This window comes from Lissotriton helveticus, chromosome 3_1, assembly GCF_964261635.1.
Source record: "Lissotriton helveticus chromosome 3_1, aLisHel1.1, whole genome shotgun sequence".
NCBI lineage: Eukaryota > Metazoa > Chordata > Amphibia > Caudata > Salamandridae > Lissotriton > Lissotriton helveticus.
This window is the reverse complement of record NC_136061.1, coordinates 806,866,352-806,890,668: the sequence shown is the minus strand read 5'-3', so window position 1 is coordinate 806,890,668 and position 24,317 is coordinate 806,866,352. Positions and strand designations below refer to the sequence as shown.

At 40.7% G+C, this 24,317-nt stretch overlaps 1 protein-coding gene across 1 annotated transcript in view; it reads right to left on the bottom strand.

The window, feature by feature from the left end:
- Positions 1-24,317, bottom strand: part of OTOG (otogelin) — a 1,048,712-nt gene that overhangs the window by 70,849 nt on the left and 953,546 nt on the right. The window contains exon 51 of the mRNA XM_078682941.1: positions 7,897-8,001. Coding sequence (XP_078539067.1) covers positions 7,897-8,001 — 105 coding nt within the window. The remainder of the gene's footprint in view (positions 1-7,896; positions 8,002-24,317) is intronic.

Sequence of the window (24,317 nt, the reverse complement as noted above, 5' to 3'; positions counted from 1 at the left end):
TGGTTAAAGACGCCATCAGGAAACTTCACTGGTTTCCACTTAGAAAACGGTGTAAGTTTAAAGCCCTCTGTCTGACCTACAAATAATTGTATGGATTGGGACAGTATTGCTTCAAGGGCAAGCTTATATGGTATATTCCAGGAAGGACTCTCCATTCAGGCTCTGCCAAGAATCTGACTGTCCCCCATTATAGGAGCACTACATGGGGTGGTAGGAGCTTTTTTAGGGCTACTGAGGTGCCCTGGAACAGCTTACCATTAACACTAACAACTGCCCCTCCTTACTTATCTTCAGAAAGTCTGTGAAGACCTGGCTTTTCTCACAAGACTAAGTGGTAGTGGATCTCCTGCAAGAGAACTATGCTTTCAAATAATTTCAGCACCTATTCCTTCTTCTGATAGAGCCAAGATGCCCTCGGGCATGAGTGTGTGCTTTATAAATTGCATTCACATTCACAGCATAGGTTTAGCCTCTCTAGTCACTGTTCGTATCCCTCTGATTTTAGGTGCAGTGCTAATAGCAATTGCTAGTGCTTCTAGCATGATTAGGAATAGAAGGGAAGAGTGGGGACATCCTTGTTGTGTCCCTCTTTATACCCAAGAGTAAGTTGCTGTTGTTGACCTGAGCCAAGGGCATCTTGTATGAGAAACAGAGCATGGTAAGAAGTGGATCTCCCATGCCCATTCTGGAAATTACTCTGAAGAGGTATTCCCACTCAACTTGATCGTCTTTCTCCACATCAGGTGAGAGGGTAACCATCTCTCCTTTGTTGTGTCTGATTTTCCAAATCAAATGTAATAGCATTTTCAGATGGTTACATGGTGATCTACCTGGAACAAATCCAACTTGGTTTTTATGTATAATGCTAGGTATTATTTTCTTCAAGCTATTGGCCAGAATTTATGCCAACATTTTGACATCATTGGGCTTACCACAATCTACTCCTCTTATACCACTCTTTTACGGGGCTTACCACAATCTACTCCTCTTATACCACTCTTTTACGATCTGGGCAGTCAATTCCTGGAGGATTTAGCCCGTTTCAGACCTGTGGCATATTGGAGGAGGCTTTGGGTCACAGAGGAACTAGCGGAGTATGCTCATGCTCTTTTGGAGGTTAGGGATACGTGTGGAGCAGGAAAAATCCCTTGGCTGAAGCAGGTTAGGTTGGTCCTGAGTGATATGGGACTTAACCAGCTGTGGCTCAAGTCAACTAGTTCCCCATTTCCTTCACATAAAGAATTTAAGGGATTGTACTGGAACATGGTGATGGTCAAAAGATTCTCGTCTTTGACGAGTAATTCACTGTCTAAGGTTTTTCTAGAGACCAAACATGTTCCACTATATGAAAAATATTGGAATCTCATTACAGTCCCAAGTGATAGGAAATGGTACCATCAATATCAGATAGGTACCCTTCCAATAAAATCTTTTACTAGCAAATGGGGTACCGGAACAACCAAGGATTGCCCTTTTTGTCCTGAGCAAGTGGAATCCATCGCCCATGTTCTTTTTATTTGCCCAATATATAAGAACCTGAGACATAAATGGGTTAGGCCGACATGCCATATGTTGGGTATTACTTCTGGCACAGAAGTTCTTAAAATTTTAAGAACTGATGAGAATGATTTTTGTATAATTGCAATATCTAAATTTTTACATGGCATGTGGTTCCTACGAGCACAGGGGTTGACTGCATGATGTTTAATGAGACAGGAACATTCCCATCTGTTTTAACGTACCTGGTTTTTTTTAAAAAAGTGGGTGCAGGGACGATATCTTTTAACTATTTATAGTATTTATGAACTTGACAACTATGGAACTATTAAGGGACCTCTGAATTCTGTAACTTGTGAATAACGAAACTGTTTTTTAATGTTTGGATTATTGTTTTAAATGTATATATGTCTTTTATGAATTTGAATTCAAATAAAGACTAATTTGACTGACTGACATCAGTATTTAAGAGTAAGATATGTCTGTAGTTTATGTACCTATGCTGGTCCTTTCCAGGTTTTAGAATCAGTGAAATGTACAACCTATTTTACTCCTGTCACTATTCTCCACACTTTGCGCCTCTTTAAAAACACGGGTCAGCAAGGAAACAGTTGTACGAGCCGTAGTTTTACAGAAGCTGAGCAGGTAGCCTGTGAGGCAGGCGTAAGATATTGACGCATTTGCGTCCTAGAAGTGGCGCAGTGAAATCTTATAGATTTCACTGCGTCACTTCTATGACCCTTTCTTGCATCAGGACGCCCCACGCATACATTATACCTGGCGCAGGTATAATGTGGCACAGGGGTTTACAAAGTGATGATCTACCTAGATGCGTCACTTTGTAAATATGGTGCAACACGGAACATATTTTACGCTGCTGGTGCGTCACAAAAAGTGACGCACCGTTGTCGTAAAAGTGACGCACGACATCATAATTAAGGCCCTCAGTGTTAGATTCATAAAGGTAAACTTGCACTTTCATGTAAGTCGTGGAGAGGATGTGGCTTAACTGTTAGGGAGTTCAACCTCAAATCTGGGGAACCAGGTTCAAGTCTCGGCAACAACTCTTAACATCTTGTGGTTCTGGGCAAATCACTTAATCTCCCTGTGCCTAACAAAATAAAATGAATGTGTCCTTGTGTAACGCAACTGGTGCTCATGTGAAGCACTCTGATATCTTCGGGTCAAGTTCACACTATATAAATCTCCAGAAAAAAAAGATGGTTTACTATTCACAAAGGGATTCACGAGTAGTATCTTTGCAAGAGCGGAGTTCAGCACATAAAAATAACTATCTTTTATTGTGCAGAGACTCCGAATTCATAAAAATATGTGCAATCTATATATTTCAGAAGTAAAAGCAATCTATACATTTTAAAAGCCACAGCACTGTATGATACCACTTAATAAGACTACGTTAGACCAATTATATAAAATTAAGCAACTAAATAAAACAAAGCAAGCTCTAGATTGTATATTGTGACACCTTAGACCATCAACTCACTTTCTCTCCAACGAAACTGAAATATTATTACAGTCAGTATGCTCTCCATTCTAATTAAACTAGGATCACACAGGCAGCTATTAGAAATAAGTAAACAATGCAGGAACCACTTAGAAAGAAAAAACTATAATTACATTCCCGGTCAGTGGCCTACCACTGTACATGGGTGATGTCTGACTGTCTTATTTATAGTGACATATAGAGTACTATTGGGAAGTTCTGGGTGGCCAAGTTATAACATTTCTGTCTGACCTGCCTACATGTAATACAAAAAGTAATAAATAACAGAAAACTATGAGAGGCTTTCAAATAAAGAAGTTCAAACACTGGGTGGCAAGTTTTAACTTTTCTGTCTGCCCTGCGTATACGTAGTGAAAAAAGTATTACAAAAACAGAGAACTATGAGAGGCTCTCGAAAAGGGAGTTCAAACACTCTCAGATTTAGCCATTTGATCATAAAATCTGTAGATCGTTTTCACAAAAGCCACTAAGACAGTCATCAATGCTGGCCATTCTAATATTTCCGGTTGTGTTTGAGAACACTATAGCAATATGCATATTTTAGCTGTTGCCAGTGAGGAGCCTAGCCATATTTTGCAGTGTGCATCAATCTCGTCTCCATCCCTCCTATCATGAATCATGGGTAGCCCTACGGAGGGTTATATGTCACAAGTACTGCATATACAAATACCTATCTTTTTATGTGCAGAGACTCCGCAATTTTAAAGATACTACTCGTAAATCCCTTTGTGCCTAGCAAACCATAGGAAATCTACATGAGTGTAAGTGTAAGATTACCTTTGTAAAATCAGGCTCACAGTTTCAATAATTTAAACCTAGGCTCAATTGAAGAGATAGCCATGAACAAGAGCTGACAGGCGTAACTCAAGAAAAGTGTGCAACGTATTTAGAAATATAAAAAAATATTAAAAGTTCAAAACCAACACAAGAAAAACGAATTTTAAAAAATCAGCAACAATTTAATATGAAAATGGCACAGGAAGATTAAAATCTAATCAGGGTAGAGATATGAATTTTTAAGGTTTTAGAACAAAATTAATTTTGACAAAAAAGTGGCAATCAAAAGTTCATGTTCATGGTTGCTCGGAACTAGACACGATTTCTTACTGACAGAGATGGAGCTGGTACACTGTTCAACTGGTCAGCAGGCCCGGACTGGCCGTTGCGGGCACCGGGCAATCCCCTGGTGCCCCGCAAGGGTGGGGGCTGGTCTTGGCCCCCTGTGGGCCGTTTTTGTCACAGGGCCGTTTTTGAAGCATAGCTGCAAAATCGGCCCTGTAACAAAATCGGCCGAAAACCGGCCCCGGCAAAGAGCTCGGCCGCACCCCCAGCGTGCCCCTTGCCCCCCGGAGTGGCAGCCGAGCTCTTTGCCAGGGCCGGTTTTCGTTCCCCGTCCAGCCCTGCTGGTCACGCCATGAAAAGGCCTCTAGCAACTTTTGATGTCAGTGTAGCTATACAGGAAATCAGCCAAATGACCCATGGAGTCCACGCCTTAATCCAGTGTACAAGTGGTATCAGGTTCAGCCATTCAGAGCTCTAAATTGGTCGCAGACAGCAGGTTCAGTTCTCTTCTGTTCATCCACAGACCCTGATGTCATCTGATGAGCTGGGGTGAGGCACCACTTTTTTTTTTAAAGAAATCACTAGCCATTTGGTGGGGATGACTTCTGGACACTCTTTCAGCAATGAGTCATTTTGGGGGCTAGTCATTGTAGGTACATACCAACCTTACATTTTTGCGTGTTCCACCTTAAAATACTAGGCACCCTAACTTGTGGGCAACAAGGCACACCTAAGGGTAACGCGTAATATTTAAAAGTAGGGTTCCGTCCTCTCACAAAGGATTATATTGAAAGGCCAATCTACAGGTTTAAAAGCTGCAGTAAGCAGGCTCTTAGGTCACGTTTTTCTCATCAGTCTAGCGGATGGCACAATGTGTGCTTCAATACACAGGTAACATTTAACCTTTTATGCAATGTGTATATTTCCTGCACCAAATACAATTGTCTTACTGGAAAGTTTCATTTGCCAATTAGGGATTAGCGATTTTTTGCAAACATTAGCTGGGCTTCCGTTTTATATTCCTGCTTCATATTTGATTAGGTCACCTTATACCCAATGAATCACTCAGGTGTGCAGAAACCACACACGTTTTTAATGATTTTCCTCTGGGCAGAAATATCGAACCCTTTGTTAGGGTTGGTGACAATGACCACGGTAATTATCTCAAATTTATCGCTGTCCACAATGAGTAAATATAAGAATTAAATCACACTCTAGTGCAGTGGCTGCCAGTACGTGTAGGAGGGAGGGGGCTGGTGGGACACACACATGCACATACACACTCACAGCCATGCATTCACACACCTGCATACACACACACACACAAACACATCCATTCACAACATTCATTACCAACCAAACATACATACATGCACCAAATATTACTTTTAAAAAACACACACACTTACCTACAACTCTGCCTCCGAGGTCCCAGTAGGCTGGTGACTGATACCTTCCCTTGGGAGGGCAGCAGTCCCAACGTCATCACAGAGTGGGATGGGTTCAGCAAGACTGCTGACCCCACCCCACTCTGTGATGAAGTGTCACTGATTGACACGCGTCTCTGGGTGCTTCAGGGCTTAAAACTGAAGTGCCCAGGTGTGAGGCAATCAGTGATGCTACTCCTTGTCATTGAGGGCAGGGCCTCAGGGACACTTGCTGAGCTGAGGAGGTCACACCCAAAGAAGCTGTGACTTCCTCAACCCAGCAAAGTTCAGCTCAGGCAGCCAGGAGCCTACACATTTAGCTCATGTCTGGCTCCTGGCTCCCTGACCTGAAAATGAACTGTGTCTGTTAGGATGACCCTTGTTCAGCCTGACAGACACTGTTCATGAGGGGCAAAAGGTGGGGGGGGGGCATGGCCACTCAGCCCCAATGGACCGGCCGCAGTTGCTCTATTGTTTAGTGTTTTAGATTGGTGAACATGAGTCCCGAGACCTGGCTGCACAAATGAGAGAATCACATGCAAACTGTGTTCCTGGCAAATAGGGCATCCTATGCTAATGCTTATCACCAGGTACTCTATTTTTACCCAGATGTTGTGGGTCCGTCATAATCAGGGCCTTAGAGAGAATAATGGTAGCTTCTGGGTCAAACCCACCTGGCTTGCTGGGCAGTGCTACTAGGCTAGAGAACAGTTATTTTGCCAGTGTGATTAGATTATGATGTGTTACACATTCCTGGAGCTTCAAAAGGGTCCACAGAGTTCACATACTATAAATACATGATTAGAAAAAGCTGTTCATCCTATCGCTAGATGTTTGAGATAACTCTTGCATCACAGGACTTAGGTTCACTGTGCAACTGGAGCACATTCTTGAACCTCAGCTTCAAGGTGCTTGGAAGGATTTAGGTTGACAATAATCAAAATTATTGAAAAAGTAATTTGTTGGTCAAATTATTATTTTGAGAAAACAAATGCAATGGATATCAAGTACAAAAGGAATCCGATCTTGGACAATATTCCACAACACAAATTCCATGAGAATATTGTCAGTGAGGGACCTATGTGTGCTTTTAGAGCAGAACACAACCAAATTAATTTGCATCTGGTGTCTGTTTAGCATCATTCACCACCAATAAAAATTGCAAGTGCGCCAGATGGAGTTGATCGATCATATGCAACTCTTGTGGCAAACCAAGTCAGGGCATTCATAGTCCACACTGTTGCATCTCCCATAGCTCCCAAAGTGAGAGGATATATTTGAGAGTCCTCGGAAGAAGCTTTTAGCAATGAGTGAATATCCTGATGCTTCCTATTGTCACTCAAGGCCTGATTCACAAAGGTACTCAGCACACATGGTGGAAGCCCCGCAGTCAAGGCAGAGGCCCCACAGTAATGGCGGGGGTCCCGAAGTTGTGGCGCGACCTCCATACTACAGTTACACATTGTGGAGGTCCTCTTAAGAGTGCAGATCCCTTGCCATTACTGTGGGGCCTCCTCCACGGCTGCAGAGGATCTTTGTGGATCGGTCCACATAGTATTTAAACTCTGGTAGCAGCTTTTACTGTTACTGAACAAACCGGTAAAATAGCACACCAGAGAGCAGATTTTTATGCCTTTGGGGGAAACGTATGGTTAGTTGTATTCATATGTATCACTCCATACCCACACATTTATCATTTTAACATGGTGCATCTAATATCAACTCCACTTGACGCCATTTGCTCACACCCTGAAAGGGGAGACTATGCTCAACCTCTAAACACAAACTAAAGAGGAACCTTCAACCTTGGAAGCTCTGAACAGAGGGCAGTGGCCAAGATGACATCTTGCTCTGCCTCCAGTTCCACTGACATCACTTTCTACTTCATGGTTGCTTCTTTAAGTTGCTCCTCAGTGAAGTAGTGTACATGCGCCCTGAAATGAAACATGCCACTAATGTATTCTAGGAGGAGCCAGAAGATGATCCAGTATAAATTACTGCTTCTGTAATCTTTGTGAGGAGCTAAGACCACTTTTCAATCAATGCTTAGCATTCAACACCACATTTCACAGTGAAGGCTTATTCTAATGTGATATGGAGACATTAACAGACCACCATCGATGTACCACCATACTCAGTTTTAACTCTGTAATGCTTCTAGTTTGTACCTGTGCCATTTCTCATTTGCACAATTTCATAATGTGGTTGTCTTGGGATGTAACACAAGAACTGAGGGCCATTGATTTACTTACAACAATTCCAAAAGCACACGATATTCACATGTACATGACTTTAAAGTAAAAAACTTGTTTCAGGCCAGTTGACTGACATTGAGTTTGACATTTGTTCGCAATTGGTTCGAACAAATATCATGGATATGCTTACCCGATGGCTGGCAAGTGATCCATTCAATAAAGGATGAAGACAAGAGACATTCCTACATCTACCACAGCACGTTGATACATCTTTTGGTGGGTCATATACCTGGTTCTGAAAAATAAATGTACCAAATCCTTATTAGATACATGTACATTGTATAACGCACACCCCAAAAAAAACGTTATATACTAAACAGCCTTCCTCGGCCTATTTTGTGATTTACTTTATTTTAAAACATGCACATATGAATCATATTTGTTTTTTTAATCTCCCTTGGTACACCTATACCTTTTTCTCACTGAGATGTTGTTTGTGTTTTGACCTTAATTTGGAAACTTAGTGAGAAACTCATCCACAAACATATTTGTTTCCCCACCTCATTGAGGTTATGAGAAATGAGCATAGCAACTACTGGCTCTACTACTGTGGAATCTCTCTTTAGAGTCCTGCTACTGTTGGAAATAATTTCATAGAAGAATCCAGTTATGGGTGCATCTGTGAGATGATTCTTGTCATGGGACCTGCCGCCAGGACTGCAACTGAAAAATAGTAGTTTCACACAGGAAAAACCTTAAAATTCAGCCATCGCTCTGAGAGGCAATTTCCAGCACATAATGGACATTAGGTATCTGATTCCTGGAACTGGATCCCTCCTTTGGTAGTCCAAACTCTAGGAATCACTGAGATGATGTAACATCCTCAATACAGAGATATCAAAGCATTTTGGACTTTCTACCATGAACTTTATTTTCAATTAAGCAACTACTTAAATGCATATGAGGGATGTTTGGCGGAAAAACTTCCATCTCTGTAGTGCACAAATCTTGATTTGTCAGCCTTGGTGCTGCAGGTGCCTCTGCTTCAACAGCAGTTTGACTGCTGGTCATCCAAACCTTAAATGAGTCCCTTGGTTATAACACTGAACCTTTTCAAAGCAGTTGTCTAAAATACAATGTGAACTCTAAATGAATGAATAAATATATGCATCAATAAATAGAACGATTGGCCACATTATACATTTCACTGATTAATCCATCTGTTCTCATGGCCTCTCAGTCCCAAAAGCGTACATATGTTTTATTTAGATCTACAACTGGTAAAGATACTTTACAGAGATGATTTACATGACTCTCAAAACTAATAGTTGATACTGAACTTTCAATTTGTGAATACTTTTTCCAGAAAAATATTCCTAATAATCATGAACACTTTGAGCTTAATCCTCTAAAATGACACCATTTTATATATGCTCCAGGTACAAGACACTGATGATGTACCAGGTGTACAAATATTCATATGGCGTTATACTGCAATGTGTGAGAGATTGATGACACTGGTCACAAAATTGCATTTGGTGAATCAGTATGTTTCTCTTCTCAGAAAGGTCACAACCAGCATAGGAGTATAAAGAATAGTGGTCTCTACACACACAGTACTATTGTCTATAGAAAAGAAACGTTTATACTAAACAACATTTTTATAATATATATTAATCAAATGAAACTTGGAACAAACAATAATCAGAAAAAAAAATTCAGTGAGATGCGAAAACGTGCTCCGTACTCAGGAAGTTGTGATACTTGCAAGTGCATCTAGCAATGTGTGTATCACACTTAGGTTATACAAAGGCAGCCCATAATATTATTATGCGTGTAAAGACCACTGCTATTTATGCTTCTATGATACCGCAGGTCTTTAGTGACTTAAGAGTGTTCCTTTGTGTTTGAATACATTTTATGTGCAACCGACTGATTGCAAGGGATTTATTTGCATTTGGTAATCACTCAGTGAGTCTCCCTTCTCTATTTATACCCCTATCCATCTCCCATTCCCTCTTATATTTTCATCTCCCCACCCCATTCTGACATAATTAGTTTTGTCAACTTTTACACCAACTTACTCAGAAGACTACAGACAAAAACATTTAATGGTGTCCTCTGCGTACTTATCTTTCAGACACACCCACTACTCCTCCATGAACTTACTAGGCCAATTAGACAAATATCAGAAAAAAACATAGTCAGCCTTTAATTCATGATTAAGAAGCTGACTAAATACCTCAAGTCAAAAATATTCCATTAGAGCTGGAGGTGAAAATCATATTTGGGGTCTGCAGCGAAGACAGGAAATACAATTGGAGATTAACTACATAGGCACCACATACTCTAGGCACTCAATGGTCTTGGGCATTGATACTGCCCTTGAACACTCCAAGACACTCTTGTAAAGAATTGCTGATCTTGAGAAGCAGATAAAAGAATCAGATCTCATTATCAACACCAGAGTAACATTTTAACAGAATAGAACTGGAAAAGAAAGCCACCATATCAAGAGGGGCATTCAAACCTATAAAACAGAAAAACCTACCCATAGCTGACAAACGATTTCTCTACTAATCAACATCATTCAATACCAGTCAGTGCCGCCTGTTTGTTGGTTAAATATACAAAAAAGTTTGACATTTTCTGAAACATCAGAGGATTCCAGTGATAGCACAGACTAGGGGGAAGGCATTAGCAGTTCGTCCATTCTTAAGGGAAAACACAATTTTTAGAATGAGGCTATACACGCAGACTGAATCTAGGGAAAGGGAGAGGCCAGAATACGTTCAGCAATACGCCAGGAGAACGACGGATACACCACAAATCTTACCATTGTAGTCCATCCCGAAACTAAGAATCACATGATTCTCAGACAACACCGGTCCGCATCAAAATTCAGGAATGTAGGTCATCACACGCACCCAGGATGTACTACAGGGCATCCCTATTTTCAACTTGTCCACATACATGCTACCTTCCAGTGGGATCTCCTTACTTACTAAAAGTCTATCATTTGTTCCAAATGAAAGGACAGACTTTTTAGAACTTCAGACAGAGCTGCTGGACTTCCTTTTTTGACCATCCATCTAATCCCATCTCTCAGATGTTACTGTCCTCAAGCCCCCTCAACTTTCTCACCTCCAACAAATGCAGTTCCACCAGAGATTATCACCCTCTAATTCACACTGCAGCCAGATGTTCTTATGGAAACAATATATTGCCAACATCATTTTGATATCGGATGGCTCACATACGCTTCTCACAAATATTCATGCCTAATCAAAACTGTGATGGACTAGGATTCACCATACATTGCCCCATGTCTAATTGTAATGTTCTTGATTCAACTGTTAAAGTCAAGAATGGTGAATTATACACCATACTCTTTTCTTTTGTATGCCAACCAAAAGAAATGCCCTTCTTGCCTATTCTAAACACCACCCCAGATCTTTAAGGGACTCATTAAGACAGAAAAGTAAATAAATAAAAAAATTCAAAGAATAACAGATATTGTCAGAAAAATGGATCATTAGAAGTTATCCCAAATGGCTAGTGGCGTGATCCATGAAGAGAGCCAGGTACTGTCTAGAGAGACTTTCCTGTTACCCAATTGGAAAGACAAATTAAATAAATTAGTATGTGTTATGGCTTCTCACCTGTCTCTAACTTGGTTGCAAAATGTATTAAACATTGGAGCAAGCTCACAGCTGTGGACCGTAAACATCAAAGCCTTCTGTATGCATTTAATAAAGGTAAAAGTCTTAAAGATCATTTGGTCCATGCCATTATTCTATCATATACCCACCCCCATGCACTGTTACTAACATGTGGTGAATGCCACAATTGCTGGGACATTACAAGTGCAATTGGTGCTATGTCTGTTCTCTCACCATTGAATCAAACTAATTTGCCCATGGAAGTTTTAAAATCAGCCTCAAGAATTTTTGAAATTGCAACACCTCCAATGTGGTGTAAAATATTTTCTGTCAATGCAAACTGGTGTATATTGGCCAGGACAACACGAAATAATAAATCAATATCATAAAATATCAACACAGGAGCAGGCTCAGGAGTAAGGTCCTTACTGCTTCCTTAGTAGAACATTTTGATCAACACAATCACTGTAATGGTGATCTGCAGTGGCAAGTAATGTGCAATATAAAGACTCCAAGTAGAGGAGGGAACATCACTCTCTTACTCAACAAAGAAGAATTGAAGTGGATTCTGTGATTGGATACCATGAATTCTGAGCTCAGTGAAAAGGAAGATTGGACTATCTTGCTGTAATAATGGCTGAGACATGAAGATTAATGTTGAATGCACTTGTTGTCGCCATCAGTATCTAGATATACTTGTATATAATTAAAACTTTTACATTGTTTTGACATATAGTGGAGACACTGAGATGTGTGAGATCTTTGAATTTAGGCCAAGATTTTTGCATCCCTTTCTTAAATTAATGTATTTACAAGACTCTATTTTCTTGAAAAGCCCCTTCTTTCTGTGTGCTATTCTGTGAAAATCCAGGCCTCATTATTGTTACCCCTTTCATTTGACCTATAGGGCAACCTCCTGTTCTGTCCGATTTCTAAAATCTCCATGGGTTAATCTGTGATGATCGAGGACCTTCTTTTACATGGTCACCCCTTTCATTACATCAATGTGGCCGTTTGCTGCCTATTTCTGTTTTCATTTCTTCTAACATGGCAGGCCACTCCTGGTCCTATTTCTATGTCTTTTGACTCCAACCCTGCAGCTCATTCAACCCTCTCTTTAGATTTCTTTCTCCAGCTCTCTCTCACTAGAACATGTTCCTCATGTGAGTATTATGTAAACTATTATGTAAACACTAAAGAGATGGCTGTAAATGGTCTTCGAATATGTGTCTTGTATTGTGTAAGCTGCATTGTGTTTAAATTACTCTATATATTTTTTTATTTATTTATATAAATATTACCTTTTTCTGTTTCCCCCATACCCTTTAGTAACTACTCTGGCTCATTTTGATCAGAGTCCAGATGCTGACCCTGCATTAATAGTGGATCAAAATGCCATTGACAATGACGACAGACCTGTACAAATGAAAAGAATGTGCATATTTATTATACACACATTGCTAGATGCACTTACAAGTATCACAACTGTCTGAGCACCAAGCATGGTTTCATACTGCACTGAAATTTGTTTCATATTTATTGTTTACTCCAAGTTTGTTTTGGACCATTGTTCTTTATACTAATCTACCTCAGGTCACTGGTGACTTTAGGGGTTGTGTTTGAATACAACCAGTGTGGGGTCACCTTGGATGGTTCTCTAAATGTGCATGCCTCAATAAAAACATTTGCATAGCTTATCAATGTAGAACTAAGCATCTCAAATCAAATGCTCTGCCTTCAGTGACCTACAGCTGACTTTGGTGGGAGATACCCTGCAGATCCATGGCACCATACTGGCCACCTGCTAAATCCCTCTCATATGATCAGTCCATTGGCATTTCTGAAAAGTGTGCTTTTTGGGGAATGGGGTTGATGGCATTCCAATTGACTACATTAATAGCTTGTTGTAATGTGCTTATTACTTATGCAGTCGCCCCACTGTGGTTCTTTGCCTTTCTGCTCAGCCTGTGGTGAGGTCACTTGGAATGTTGGGGTTGGTTTGTATGTAGCAGAGAATCAGTTGATGTGAAGGGCTGAGCAGAGAGGACCCTGCTCCTGGTGGGGCATTACCAGATTTTACTATGGATCTTTGTAACTGAGAACCTATAAGATTACCACAAGAATAAATCTACTATAACCATCTACAAGACTTGTCTGAGCTTCCATACTTCGTTTTAACACTGGCGACGATTTAAAGAACCTGCGTGCTACTAATATGGACTTTTAGAATTAGCAAGACTAAAGAAATTAAAGACTTTAAGGTATGAACGATTTCTCTATCGTATGGAAACTTTCAGCCTGATTCATCAAGCTGATTTGCGCTCGCAAAGGGCCAGATTCTGAGAATCTGGCCCTTTGCGAGTGCGATTTTTGCATTTGGGATTCATCATCCCAAATGCAAAAATCTCTATTACCGAAATCGCATATTTGCGAGGAATTGGATTTAAGGAATCTCTAATAGAGATTCCTTAAATGCAATTCATCAACCAATTAGAAATTGCGAAATCACAATATTTGATCGCAATTTACCACCAAGTCTGACTTGGTGGTAAATTGCGAAAATAGTGTAAAAAGCACTTTAGTGCATTTTTTTCTTTTGCATGTTACACACAAACATGTCCTTTGGACATGTGTGTGCGCAACACCTGTTCAAATGTGCATTTAAGGGGTGCTACAGGGTGTCCTTTGGACAACCCTGGCATCCTTTAAATCGCTATCTTATTTGCGAGTAGCAAATTGCTAATCGCAAATAAGGAATACTCCCCATTCATTCCTATGGGCCTTTTGGCCCATAGGAATGAATGGGGAGTTATTCCTTATTTGCGATTAGCAATTTGCTACTCGCAAATAAGGAATGTGTAGGAATCGCTATTTATTTAGCAATTCCTACATGAATACCGTTTTGCGAGTCCTTAATAGCGATTCGCTATGAATCGCTATTAGGGGCTCGCAAAACGGGTGAATGATGAATCAGGCTGTTTGTTTGGACTTGAAGAAACTACGCACCCCAAATGCCCCACCAGTGACCCTGTCATCGGTCGCCCACAACGCAAGGTGCCTGTTCCTTCACTGTATTAGACTATTTAAGTTGCTGTATTGTATTGGGTGATATTGCCTACAGCCTGGATAAGTGTCAGCATATAAATGATTTGCCTAAATGAAACAAAGCGAGTTTTAAATGTGTTGATGGGGAAGACCGTCAAGTGAGACTTATGTGTTAATAACCCTCACCATCACATGCAGCCTTTGATCTGATTTGGATTAATATACTCTTTTGGGACTTGGCTTTTCTACTTCATCTTTACAGAGCTCTGAATATTATCGTTTAGCTGAACAGAACATAACTCCTGTTGGGCTTAGCTTACCTTACCCTCAACTGTGTTGGAGTTTAACTTTGGCTAATTGAGTACCTTTGGTTATGCTGTGATTTAATTTGTGAACTGCTACACAGGAGGATTTGTTCGTCAAGTGGAAACCTCTACGATGTTATTCATTAATATTTACACGTGTGCACACTAGAAGAGAAGAATTTTTTTTTTAATCAAAAGTGCCACTGCTTCCTCTCTTTCTGTCCGTTTGTAAATGAATCTACAAGGAACTGAGCAATGGTTTGCTCGACTATTTAACATCCGTGCTACAAAACGTCAAACAGATTAGAGGCTGAGAAGCTGGGAAATTGACCTTAAAGGTTATTCTCGCTCGAACAAAGATGAGTGAGAGCGTGAAGAAAAAGATTTGACTTTGACAGTTTTATCGCTTAAGCAGAGATAAGGCAAAGCGTGAAGGAAATGTTGTGTTTTTGACTATATTTATTTTTAATTATAAGTGAGCATGAGCAATGCTTTTGGTAATTTCGTTTTTATTACCACTTCAAACTGCCTTTTCAAAGTTTAAATGTGCTCGCGCTCACCTTCGTGTGTGCCTTGGATCTGAGTTCTCTCTGGTGACATCTTTAGACTGTAATTTTCCCGATACTCTATTATGACGCACCATCTGCTGCGCTGTTCACTGGCGTTTTGGTGCATGCAGCTACTTTGAGCCACCCGGAATGTTGTCATTGTACGTGCCGCCATTTTAGGTTTAGATGCGACCTTTTGTTGCTTATGGAGGGTACGAGGCATGCTGACCATTTCGCTTCAACTTGTTTTTCTTCACGCCGTGGGATTCTTCTGTCAATTCAGATATGGTGACTTTTCTACATTTCTTGTCATGTCTCGGGAGCAAAGATCAAGCTCCGGTTCTACATGATTTTAGACTGCGATGTTTTTCAAGATTTACGATTTAATCCATTATTTCCAGAGGGCAAGTTGAGACACATAGAAGATTCTTTTGTTTAATGTTTTTTTTTTTGGATGGAGATAATTCGGGTGAGACATCGCTCACCGGTGTTTGAGTTGGTTTGTTTTATATACAATTTAACATATATGTTTTGCAATATGGGGGCTCAACGTGTATTGATTTATCATGTGATTTGTATTGTTTTTATTGCTTAACATGTTTAACATGCAATCTTTTGTCATCTTACAGCTTAAAATTGTCATTTTGAGGGTGGTTGCAGTTCCAGTTTTTGGTTTTGCATCTCCACACCATTTCAGAATTTGTGGTTTTGGGTTTAGACATTTTCCATTGAGTGTTTATGAAGTGTTTTGGGTTTTTGCATCTTCATATTTAATTGTTGTTTTGGGTTTAGAAATACCCATAGAGTGTTCAAGAGTGTTTTTGGGTTAAGGGATACCCTAGAATATGAGTGTTTTGGGTTACGGGATACCCTAGATTTTCCTTGGTTGTCATGTGTTATGTATACACATTACATAGACTGTGTGTGACGGGTACACACGTGGTGGGTTACCTCTAGTGTAGAGTAACTTCCCCTATCAGTTTTGCTGATACCCTTGGTTTTGGGTTTTGTGTAGTTAGGGTTGTAGATCCCTGTCTTTCCCCAGTTTTATGCTGGTTTAGTATTGAGGTGGATCTCTTCTGCCGCAGTTTTCTCTTGGTTTATTATATGGCACATTTGGTATTTTGTGCAGTTTTGGACTTGTTGGATTGACAAAGTATTTTCTTGTCTTACTATTTTTTTGTCTTTGATCATTTACAAGAAGACGGATGTATTATAAGGTAGTGCGTCCCCTTCTTCTGTCGTAAGTGTGTTTTACCATCTTTATGCATTTTATGATTGTTTATGATCATTATTAAGGGGGAAGGATGTGTTATATATTGTTTTAATGCATTCTTCTTTTCCTGACTGGTGTATTTTCTGTATTTTATCTTCTTCTATTCCAGACTTGTGCATTTGTATTTTCTTTGCAGACGTGTGTATTTTATCTTCTTCTATTTCATGTATTTTATCTTCTTCTGTTTCTTTGAATGTTTTTGTTTATTAAGGGGGAGATGTGTTGTAATGTGCTTATTACTTATGCAGTCTCCCCACTGTGGTTCTTTGCCTTTCTGCTCAGCCTGTGGTGAGGTCACTTGGAATGTTGGGGTTGGTTTGTATGTAGCAGAGAATCAGTTGATGTGAAGGGCTGAGCAGAGAGGACCCTGCTCCTGGTGGGGCATTACCAGATTTTACTATGGATCTTTGTAACTGAGAACCTATAAGATTACCACAAGAATAAATCTACTATAACCATCTACAAGATTTGTCTGAGCTTCCATACTTCGTTTTAACACAGCTCATTAGAATCTATGGCTCACAAGTGTCAAATTAGAAATGGCCTCTTTCATGGATGTGCTTGGAACTGAAAAACTGCATCAGTATGGCAATGCCTGCTGATTTACTCTATGTAGGTGCAATATCTAGCTGGCCGCAATGGAGTCAAGGCCATATACACAACGAAGGTTCCTCATTTAAAATGTTAACATTTGGAGATAGTCTCTGAAATGTAAATCAAAATCATTCAGTGTGGCATGGCCCAAGGATTAGGCTGGTAAGGGTTCCTTGAATTTGGATATGTTGTAGTCGAGCTCCTGCTGAAACTGTTGGTTTTAGCATCAAAAGCTCAGAGTGGGACAATGATTGATTTTATAGTAGCAGAGATCACATTTTATGTTTTACATTTGGGCTCAATCACATTTTATGGTTTTAAAATACTCCATCTCAATGTCAGGCTATACCCATTTTCAGTGCAGTAAAAAGTTCAGAGTGGGTCAAATCTGTTTTTTACCTGCTTAGGGTGCAACCTCCATAGGCATGCCTAAGTACCCTGCCCCATTCTCCAAAGGTTGAAAAATTCCGCTTTTCTCTAAATCCTGAGAAGGTTCCCTCTGATCACTCTTGAAGCCTTCAGGTCATCAGGACAGGCTCCAAGGAACAGGATCTCTCTCCATCCAGGGCTCCTGAGTGTCCGGTCCTCTGTCTCCAGTAGGGTCTCTCTGGAATCAGAAGTCCTACTTTTTGTATCCCAGAACCAGGAAATATGAAGTCAGCCATGTGAACCTTGGAGAGCTGTTAAAATTTCTGAATGCTATTCGGTCACAAGGTGTCATCGGTCTGCTTTCCTGCAGCATGGCCTTTTTTTTCAACTGTAGTTCCCAGGTTTGGGAATGTTCTGAGGAGGTGGTGATGAAGTGTCAGTCTTTTCCTGTGCACTAACCAGTGATTGGAAAAATGTTACTAGCCAGTCTTGGAGATTTCCTTGCCCTGCATCCACATCCGTTTTCTGCACTTCCTCTTCACTTTACTGCACAAATTCCAAGAAGGCCTAAATGCTTTTATGGCTGAACTCTTTTTCCACCAGGAGTATTTTTGACTCTCACCAAAACAGCTCTCCTATTTAGATAAGGTATACTTTTGTCTAGTAGGTTCCAAATTGGTTCTCCCTCCAGCTGGCGTTCATGTCAGTTGGTTCAGGAGGGCTCTCGGAATGAATAGAAATATCCTCATTTGGCAACTCAGAGTTAAAATAGGTAGTGTCAAGGCTGTTATTTGTTTGCTAGTTATTCTTGTCTCAGGCCAGACAGCTAATCCCTCCAAAGTGTAAAGTCATTGATGAATCCCCTGCATTTTGGGGGCCACAGATCAGTCTACCTTTTTCAGGCTAGGTTAATAATTCCAGATCAGAATGTGTATTGGCATCTGGAATTGTGATGAGTGTCAAAACTAATTTTAAGCCAGTTGTTCTGCTGGCCAAATACATTTTATAAAGGTACATTTCAACTAAAGGTATAACAAATCTGATTCACATCAAACCAAAGAATAAAAACAAATTGGGAAATATATTTGAATCATTTCTCTAGCATTTTCCCAAGAAGAGGTGTGAAATAAATATTTTAATCACATGTGGGCTTTTTAAAAATAGAAAATCTACTCACTACGGGCCCGATTCACAGATAACTTAAGACAAAATCCAAAACTAACTACCATTTTGGTATTCAAAGAAGGCACTTACTCATTTTGGTAATTACAGAAGGCACTTACTCAATGAGTAAGTGCCTTCTGTGAATACCAAAATGAGTAAGTGCCAGCATATATTTTTGTTGTATGGGGGTAGTGTAAATACACACTACAGCCCACATGTAGCATTTAAAGTTGATGCCATTGGCGCATTTCCTGCTCCATTTTCTACAACATTACAGGAAACTTAGATAGATTAATTGTGTGAAACCAATTTTACCAGTGTCATTTTAGAGTCAGAGCACATGCACTATGGTATTGAACAGCAGTGTCACAGAGCATAGACTCCAAATATCAGCAAGAATATGGAATAGAATAGGCAAAAAAGATCAGTGGTGACCATGCACAACAGGCTGACTTTGTCCATTTTGCTATAGTAACATTTACTGACTTATGTTATTGTATTGATAAACAACACCTCAAATACCAAGTAATATAAGGATGTCTGGGAGAGTTGTGTATCCTTTTCATAGAGTTAACTGTAAAGAGCTGATTACAGATTGATCTTAGGGACTTTCCCTAACCGTTATCTTATTATGATATCATAACATAATTTAACCTAGGAAAAGTACAAATGTACTTTTGTTATTAAGTTGATGAAGTGCAACTTGATTTAATTGTAAAATAGAAAAGAATAACATTGAATTGATGAATGTGATAAATTGCATTATGTTTCTCAGCAGATAATAATCCTATCCTCTATGGTCTTGAGAACGAGCAAGAGGAGTGGGAAATTCAGTTGGACAATTGATCAGGTCATCAAACTGAGATTTGTTTTTCAGAGAAAAGTAAAGTGTTCACCAACAATGAAAGCAATAGCCTGAAAGTCACAACTCAGGTCTTCATGAAGGAATATTCAACTTCTGTCCCTAATGGCAAACTTTAGTGCCATCACAATGTGTATCCTGCCACAAGTCATACACATTTAATAAACTTACCAGTTACATGCTTCAATAGAATCCAAAAACTGAGATTTGTTTTTCAGAGAAAAGTATAGTGTTCACCAACAATGAAAGCAATAGCCTGAAAGTCACAGCTCAGGTCTTCATGAAGGAATATTCAACTTCTGTCCCTAATGGCAAACTTTAGTGCCATCACAATGTATATCTTGCCACAATTCATACACATTTAATAAACTTACCAGTTACATGCTTCAATAGAATCCACAAAGGATGTGAAAACCTACCCAGACATTTTAATGAAGCCAACACAAGAAACACAAACAATCACTATATGTATCAAGAATGCACAAATTACTTTTGCATTTTTATTTTAAATAAGGGAAGCAAGGTGCTAGAATAAACATTTTATCATCAGAGTCTCCCAGAAGGTCACATTTAGGGAAATAATTAGTTAGTAATCAGAATATCAAAATTGTTCTTTTTATGAATTTAATAGACATTCAAGCATTGAAGGATAAATAATTTCCCTCTTGAGAATAGTTAAATAAAACCAACTCATTATTAGCAACCATATTGAAGCTAACATTTGATAAAACCCAATCATTACTTAAAACAAAGTATTGCACTTGAAACTCCTAACATGATATAAGCATCCTTTTTCTGCAATTTGGTGGGGTTATGGGTGGCCGACAACAAAATGAGTTAGACATGCTTCCTGTGTTCTTCCTGTACCTCGGATAACCCTGCTATATTTCTAGGTCATGAAGAAAAAAAACTTGGAATTGTATATTTTACTGCTTTAAAGATGCTCTGAGGCACAAAGAAACAACAAAAGAGCCATGAATGCAAGGCTGCCAGACCTGGGCTGTTATGAGTGTACATACTGTTGCCATCGTGAACAGAAAGAGAGACAAGCTGTTCTGAAAAGAGGCCTTCAAGCCACACTGAGCCTGCGGTGGAGGAGGCTAGGAGTGACCGGTGGAGAACCTCAACGAGAGTGAACTATCCTAAAACACCCTGCAGAGCTCTGGGTCGCTTATATGTCAACCCAGTAAGGAGCTGTCAGCTTGAAGAGGTGAAGTGGTGCCTAGGCAGTGGCAGTAATAAGCAGAGAGCTGAATTGTGAAGGAAATATAAATGGTCAAAGCAGTGGGGGGGGGGGGGGGGGGGGGCACATGGGATAGAGGAAACAGACCCAGAGCTAGAAGTTGGAGCTTTGTGTTACATTAAGGGAACAGTATGAGAAAAGCAAGGTATCAGTAATTGTATGGAAGAAGAATACCACTCGGGCCTAATGCCAAGAAACTTGAAGGCACTGGTCTGGGTATCCAATAAGTGGAAGTTGGAAAAGATTAAAGGCTTAATATATCAAGGCGCTACACTTTGGAGCTTGCACTGTGTGGGGCACATTGTTTGCATATAACTGACTCAGTTACTAGGTATACAGCAGAAATACAGGAAGAATCGATACAAGGAAAAGACTAAAGGTCATGTGAAGATCCACATATTTAAGGCAACATGGCTGTGTGCGCACAATGTCAGGAATGGCTATGATTGTTGTTAGACTTGGCATCTTCTAGCGTGTTTCCCCAGAGTTTTTGCTTTCTGAGCTCCCAGTTTTTACTCTGTTTTTGCTGGCTTAGTGTCTCTCTGCACTTTCTCACTGCTGATCAGTGTTAAAGTGCAAGTGCTCCTCTTGTAAACTGTGTTTTGGATTAGAGTTTCCATGATTGGCATATTTGATTTACTAGTCAGTCCCTAGTAAAGTGCACTGAGTGTGCCAGGGCCTGTAAATCAAATGCTGCTAGTGGGCTGCAGCACTGGATTGTGCCACCCACACAAGCAGCCTGTAAGTGTAACTCTGGCTTGCTTTTGCAGAACCTATGTGCAGTCTGGGACTGCCATGTCGACTTGGCAAGTGTACCCACTTGTCAAACCCTAATCTTCGCCTTTTCTTACATGTCAGTCACCCGAAGGTAGGCCCAAGGAACACAAGTGGGCAGGGTGGAGTGTATGTGAAAGGTAGGACATGCCCTGGTGTGTGTGGCATGTCCTGATAGTGAATTACTGGCAATTTCGTTTTTCACTATTGCAAGGCTACCTGTTCTTATAGGACAGATTGGGGAGTTTGTTTATAACATCTTATAAACATAACTTGCCCCGGGAATAAGGTAGAAAAATTAAGTTTAGTATGCCTGAAATCAGAATCTAAAGATGCATGTTTTGGTGAAGGCGAGTTTTACATTCTGTGTTTGAAAATACCACTTTTAGAAAGTAGGTATTTTCTTGCTCAGCCATCCAGTAGGCTTTTGCTAGGTATGCGGATTGACTGCCTGGGTTTTGGATGACAGGGGCTGAGGAAGAGCCGTGTCTCCAGATAGTCAAGATGGGTCAGGAAAGGGCTGAATAGACCTGGGCTGTATTTAGAGTAGGGGGAGAAGATTTCCTTTCACCTGAATGGGCCTGGTCTGCCTCTGACAATGCCGTCCCCACCTACTGCTAGGAAACCACACCAGAGAGGGAACAGACACTCTCTTCCTGAGAGGACAAAGGATTTTGGGCTATAAAAAGTGGGGCCCAAACCCCTGTACTTTAGAACTCTTTTGGACCAAGAAGACTGCCAAGAAGAAGAGCCGGAGAAGCTGTGAGGAGGAACTACCACTTTGCTGAGTGCTTTGCTGTGTTGGACTGCAGTGGCTGCTTCTGTCTTGGGTAGTGAAAGGACTGGACTGAAATTTCTGCAATCTACATTTGTGAGTTTCTCCAAGGGCTTGAGGTAGAGCTTGCCCCCTGTTCAAGAAGTCTCAGGAACAGTACGGACTTCAGTTCTTCTGCCCTCAGCACTAGGGACGCCGTCTAAAATGCTGCTGCCGACTCCGTGTCCTGAAGACACCGCAGGGGGCACCCTCGCAACCCCACACTCCGACCCTGGTCTCACCGACGACACCTGTTGACGTTGCCACTGAGCTGCTGCTCGCACCTCGACCTGTGGGCACCGCATTCCGCATCGCCTCGCTTCATGATGCCGCCTTGTTATCCCAGGCCGATGCCGCTCCACCCCAAAATTAATGCTGCTGCTTGCACCCTGGTTCGAGGGCATCGCTCGTAAGTTACATGACGCACTGTCCTCATCCCCCACCGCAGCCTTGGCCTACCGACGACGGTGCCATCGACTCCAGTTCATCAGCCGACGACAGCGCGTCAGCGACGAGCACCGCATCACTTAGCACCATGACCCTAGTCTCACAGACAATGCCATCTGATGCCGTCACTGAGCCGCTGCTTGTACCATGACCTGAGGGCATTGCACGTCGCACTACTGCACTTCGCACCGCAGCACCTCACACCAGCCAACACCAGCGCTCCTGACTTTAACCGCGAGGAGTTCGGTCTGCAACTTGTGTGAATTCAAGGGCCCGATGACTCATGCACCGACCTCCGGAACGGACACCTGCTGATGCCGTGCTTTCGGAAGCTCAGCGAGAGGTCGCCGACGCCCTACATTTCTAAAAGATACTGTTTTGCAGGTCTTCCCGATGCCATAGCTGGCCTGCGACGCCGTGGTCAGCCAGAACTGTTTGGATTCGATTGTTCACGATGCCGTGATAGCCCCAGAGGGTGCTATCGATTTCAATGAACTGTTTTTCAAGGTTATTTTGATACCTGAAGATTTCGAATTACTGTATTGTGGGTTTTTATCGTTTTTGGTCTTGTTTTAAGTGTATAAAAATATTGGATATCTTCTAAACTTGTGTTGTGTCTTTTTGTAGTGCTTACACTGTATTACTGTTGGTTATGTGCAAATGCTTTACACACTGCCTCTAGAATAAGCCTGACTGCTCATGCCAAGCTACCAAGGGGGTGAGCAGGGGTTATTTCATTTGTTTTATTTTTTTTAATTTTTTTATTAAAGAACCAGTATCAGCTTAAGACAATCGGAAATGGTTTTAAACAGTATATAGAAGGGGAAAAATACATACAAGTGTGGGAGAATAACAAATCAATACATAATACTACGAGAATGAATAAAATATAATACATTTAAGAACTTTGAGGAACCATGGAGCAAAAAGAAAAAACTAGAAAACCGCTAATTGGGGGCATTAAGTTCGAAAATAGAATCTTGTTAATCTCAACCAATTCCACTTGGAATTATCCCAGCTTTCCAATTAGAGACGGCCCGCCATATCGCCTCCCCTCGAAGCTTTGTTTTACAACCTCTGGTGGCAAATGTAGCCGATTCATAGTTATAAACTGCTAAATAGCGGGCTAGCCACATTTGAAAACTAGGAGGAGAAGCTTCTTTCCAACGAGCGGACAAAATTAATCTCAATACCGCTGTACCAATGAATAATAATCTTTCTTCAGATTTAGAAATTTTTAAAGAATCATCATAACCTAAAACGAATAGGGTGTCAGACTCAGGAAGTTTATGACAAAATATTTTCTCCCAAAATGAAGCAATCATACTTTTTATAACAATAAGTTCAGAACAATTACTAAACATATGGATTAGAGTAGCGGGACCTTGTGAGCATCGCGGGCATCGATCGGTCACTCTTTTGCCCCAGGCAAAGAGTTTGGCCGGGGTAAAATAAAGATTGAAAACTTTTTTGAACAATTGAGCTTTTAGGTTGCTAGCCATAAATAA